The sequence below is a fragment of the Rhipicephalus sanguineus genome, chromosome 10 (assembly GCF_013339695.2).
Source record: "Rhipicephalus sanguineus isolate Rsan-2018 chromosome 10, BIME_Rsan_1.4, whole genome shotgun sequence".
NCBI lineage: Eukaryota > Metazoa > Arthropoda > Arachnida > Ixodida > Ixodidae > Rhipicephalus > Rhipicephalus sanguineus.
The window spans coordinates 70,038,791-70,043,647 of NC_051185.1; the positions used below are offsets into that span (position 1 = coordinate 70,038,791).

Genomic DNA, 4,857 nt, shown 5'->3' on the forward strand with positions numbered 1-4,857 from the left:
CATTCTGTGTAGTTTGACGACTTCATAACTTGTCCCTTGAGTCACATTAACTCGGCACATGGTGAATGCATGTTTCCTTTGTTTTCATTGTATGCTTTTTTATTTTTTGATTAACACAATGTTATGGGAGGTGCACATGCCTTCTCTTTTACTGTGACATGTGTATTTTTGGATACAGGCTGTGATCCCTTTAGTGTTTTTTTATGTGGTTCACTTTGAATGTAGCCTTTATGTGCAATATTGCTCATTTATAAAAAAATGTGCACTCAGTGCTTACTTTTGCATGTGGAGGCGCAATCATTCCTGCCAGTAAACAATAGTTTGTATGCATTTAAATTCCAATTAAGGTGACTTCCAGATGAGCAACTTTCATGAAAATATGTACCTTACTAGTGGCAATACACAATAGACTTAAGAAACATTGTTTGACGTTGTGTGATATCAACAAAGCATACCTTTGCACTTTGCCTTCGGGAGGGAAGTCATGGCAATGTGATATGCTGTATGCTTCCCTGCATTGCAGGAATGCGATGTTTCGAGTACTTTTACTGTTTGACGTAGGAGATACAGCCGTGACCACATACTGGTGGTAGGACACTGTTACGTAAAGTCTACTTAACAGTTTTTTTTTGTAATAGATTACTGTCAATTACTCATGTAGTGTGATGCATGTAAACATTTGGATGTTTTTTTGTGTGCTCTGTCATCAGCTGCATGAAAGGAACAACCAGTGAAGCGTTATCTGCCATTAGTTGTTCATTATTACAAGCAAACGCGGTTCATGGTATCGCGTTCTAAGCTACTGTTCGTACAAGATGTACCATACTGTGTGACATCCAATGCAGTTTCCATACAGTAGTTACATTATTGTATAAACAGAATGTGTTGCTTGAATGAATTGTTCGAGGAAAAAAAGGAATGAATATTTATGCAAGAAATAAAACATCAACCTTGAGGGCTTTTATTTGCGCATGTGATGCTGGCTTGCATTGTACAAACTGTGCAGACACATTACACAGCTCTTTTCACAAGTACGGACAGGTTGTGTGCATTCATCAACAGTGAAATATTTCCTTTTGTCACGCGATTAGGGTGCACGTACCGGGGTTCCTCGTTTGCAGGGTTTGTACGGGAAGTATTGGAAGCAGCACAAGCATCAAAACGAAATTTAATATCTGGACACACCCTGTGTACATGCTATGACTGCTACTACACTTTGCATCTTGTACTTGTGCTGTAACTAGAAAATTCCAAGTTACTGAGTACCGTTCTTCCAGTACAGGCACTTTACGTTCACGTTATGCTCATTGGTAATTTCACTTTTCTGCATATGACTGCACTTCAAGTGAGGCATGTTCTCTGGCATGGCAGATAATGAATTTCAACAGCATTTCTGTCTCTTGAACACTGTGCGATGGTTGTGTGGTCAACTGACATAGGAACTGGAAGTGGAGTGAACGACGACACTTCTAAAGGAGCGGAAGGTGTTGTGTGCGTTGCATTTTTGTGCGAGCGGAGGCTTCAATGCTTCCATAGGGAGTGAAAAGACAAACAGGAATGAATGTCAATGAGCACTGCAAAACGACAGCATACAGCTATCTGAGGTGGGACAAAAGAAATGCAGAACATACCTACAGGCAGAACAAGTTGTTCGCCATCTCATTCACAGCAGCAAAAATTCTAACAGCTACGTCACAATCGCTCGAATGCCAAGACAAACGAGAGACCTTTCATATGTAAAAAAACAACAACATGGTTGCATTTCAGTGAATATTACAGGGCAATGGCACATACTCGACAGCAGCAGCAGCAGCATCAGAGGGGCTACATTTCGTTACTGTGTATGATGCTGTGTTCAGGCTTCCAAGCAATGAAAACTTTCGAATGTAAAAAAAAAGTAACATTGCAGTGCATGCTATGCAACACAGTTCAGCCACATTGCTTCACCCATTACACAGTTGTGAAAAGAAGTCGCCAGACAAAATATTGGCGCGTAAAAAACAACAGCTTTTATCCCACCCTCAGCAGCAAGCTTAACACATGAAATGTTGTATGGATATGACCATGCTCCAGTGCAGTGTATATTCATACTTTTGTTTTACACTGGCTTTTCTGCAAGAGTGCATATGTTCTCTTTTCATCACAATTCTTGTACCATGCCTGAAAGAGGTCACACATCCTCGCAGTAATAATATGTGTAAATCAATTATTTGACATCTCTTAAATCAGGCGAGACAAAATGCAGAACATACCTACAGACAGAACAAGTTGTTCGCCATCTCATTCACAGCAGCAAAAATTCTAACAGCTACATCACAATCGCTCGAATGCCAAGACAAACGAGAGACCTTTCATACGTAAAAAAACAACATGGTTGCATTTCAGTGGATATTACAGGGCAATGGCACATACTCGACAGCAGCAGCATCATCAAAGGGGCTACATTTCGTTACTAAGCAATGAAAACTTTCGAATGTAAAAAAAAAAGTAACATTGCAGTGCATGCTATGCAACACAATTCAGCCACATTGCTTCACCCATCACACAGTTGTGAAAAGAAGTCGCCAGACAAAATATTGGCGCGTAAAAAACAACACAGCTTTTATCCCACCCTCAGCAGCAAGCTTAACACATGAAATGTTGTATGGATATGACCACGCTCAAGTGCAGTGTATGTTCATACTTTTGTTTTACACTGGCTTTTCTGCAAGAATGCATATGTTCTCTTTTCATCACAATTCTTGTACCATGCCTGAAAGAGGTCACACATCAACGCAGTAATAATATGTGTAAATCAATTATTTGACATCTCTTATATACACACTACTCCAACTGCTGCATTACGCATCTACCAACGATGCTGTTGGCGTCGCAACCGCCGGCGCACCCTCCTCAAGTACTCGTAGTGCTGCGCACGGGTGGTGCCAAAGCGCGCAATGACACCGTCCCGTACTGCGCGCCCTCTTAAATAATAGCTTCTTGTGGCCCTGTTTCGGGTCAAACCCTGTTGGATGGGGGACCCGTTAGAATCTTCGCTGCTGGTGCTGCTGCTGCTGCTGCCGAAAAAGTCTTCAATGCCTTCAAACTCATCAACCGGCTCAGTGGCACCCTCACCTAAGCATAGATTGTGAAAGGAAGCACATGCTGCAATAATGTCAGCAGCACGCTCTGGCTTGTGGTGGAGGGTGAGGTAACGCTGCAAGCACCGGAAGCGGGCTTTAAGCATGCCAATGCACCGCTCCACAATGGAGCGCATGGTGATGTGCTCAGCGTTGAACCTGCCTTCGACACTGTGCTCGGAAGGATCGCCAGAGACCGGGATGAGGAGCCACGGCTCCAATGGGTAGCCACTGTCACCTGCACAAAGACGGAAATAGTGTACTATGCTACGTATACCCATGTAGCATAACGTTAGTAGTCAACATCAGAGGCCATAATGTTACATCACTGCTGCAACAATTGTCGAGACCCTTAGTGCAGTGCTCTATTCATTTGTTCTGATCACTTGGGCCACATCCTTCTAAAAAGAAGTCGCACAGTGATTGCACTACTACTTTTTTTTTAAACCTTCGGGCAGGACCCAGGGGGGTCTCAAAATTTTTTAACACAACTTCTCCCGTGAGGAAAACGTTTTAATCTCACCAAGCAGATACTCGCCTGGCTCTGCAATGCGCCCCGCCAGGAACCGTCGGCGCAGCCAGGTCGTCTGCCAGACGAACGAGTCATGGTCTGACCCCGGTCGCATAGGGTCGATGGCCAGGATCCGCATCGCCGCATCGCAGGTCTGGGAAAGCGTAGCGGCGAAAGCCCATTGTTAGCAAGCAAACACAACAAAAGATGCCGGCGCGGGCGCAGTAAAACGAAAGGCAAACAAGTCGGAGGTTAACTCACGATCATAACGTTGAGGGCGTAGAAGTGCTTCCTGCACATGAAAGAAGCCTTGCGGGGTCCCTTGGGCGCCTTGATGCTGATGAGGGTGCCGTCGATGCAGCCGATCACTCCCGGAATGGCGCCGAGCCGAAGGAAGCCTTCTTTCACGGCCGCCTTTTCTTCGGTCGTCGTCGGGAAGCGCACCCACCCATTTCGCGCGCCCACTTTCACTAAAGCTTGAGCGACGCGTTTGACGCATTCGCTCACAGTCGACTGCGCCATGTGAATCGTCGTCTCACTCCCAACGGAACCTTGGAAGCTCCCGGTCGCAAAGAAGCGCAGCGCACACAACACCTTTTGTTCCACTGAGAGCCGCGTCGCTCGCACCCCTTCCAGTTCCTCGGCCAGTTGACCACACAACCATCGCACAGTTTCCTTCGAGAGTCGAAAATGCCGCCGAAATTCGTCATCTGTCATGTCAAACGCATCGTCGGGCTCGCGTTGTTGTCGCCGGCGTCGCATGAGCGCAACCGCCATCCCGATCAGCGGAGCCGCCATTTTCGATGCCTTTCCAAACGACCCGCTCTCTGGCGATGCTAAAAATTATGCCTTTTCTCTCTGCATAATGAGTGTGTAAACGTCATTTTGACGTCACGCTTTTTTATGGTTGTTTGATTGACAAATAACATGGCCTCCCTTCGACCAATCGGAGACGACTAATGGCGGTGAAAAGCATAGAAAAAGGAATAGAATCGTTCCGCGATAGCACCCCTGTAGCCGCAAAGTATGCCAGCAAGGTCACTTGTTATCAAACAAAGCCGCAACAATTGCTCTGGCGAAGATTGCAAGAATCTGAGAAATACTTCAGCAAGACTGATAGTTGGGGTAGTTGGTGATACATTATGGGCGGTAACAGCGCACACACTCACGGGACGGATAGAAGGGAACACAAACAAACGCTGGGTGATTTGGCACGGAATGACCCTA

At 45.6% G+C, this 4,857-nt stretch overlaps 1 protein-coding gene across 1 annotated transcript; it reads right to left on the reverse strand.

Annotated features, from left to right (window-relative positions):
* Positions 1 to 2,848: 2,848 nt before the first annotated feature.
* LOC119406481 (putative nuclease HARBI1) lies at positions 2,849 to 4,407 on the reverse strand. The gene is made up of 3 exons (XM_037673228.1): positions 3,892 to 4,407; positions 3,643 to 3,784; positions 2,849 to 3,357 (listed from the first exon to the last, which is right to left on the reverse strand). The coding sequence occupies exons 1-3, from the start codon at positions 4,405 to 4,407 to the stop codon at positions 2,849 to 2,851; spliced, it is 1,167 nt and encodes a 388-aa protein (XP_037529156.1).
* Between the last annotated feature and the right edge of the window lie 450 nt (positions 4,408 to 4,857).

Bases quoted from the DNA above. Each gene is read 5' to 3' on its own strand.
- LOC119406481 (XM_037673228.1), bottom strand. From the start codon at position 4,407: ATGGCGGTTGCGCTCATGCGACGCCGGCGACAACAACGCGAGCCCGAC. The intron at 3,785-3,891 runs GTGAGTTAACCT...ACGCTTTCCCAG, and splicing joins ACGCCCTCAACGTTATGATC to ACCTGCGATGCGGCGATGCG. The intron at 3,358-3,642 runs GTGAGATTAAAA...GTCTTTGTGCAG, and splicing joins GCCAGGCGAGTATCTGCTTG to GTGACAGTGGCTACCCATTG.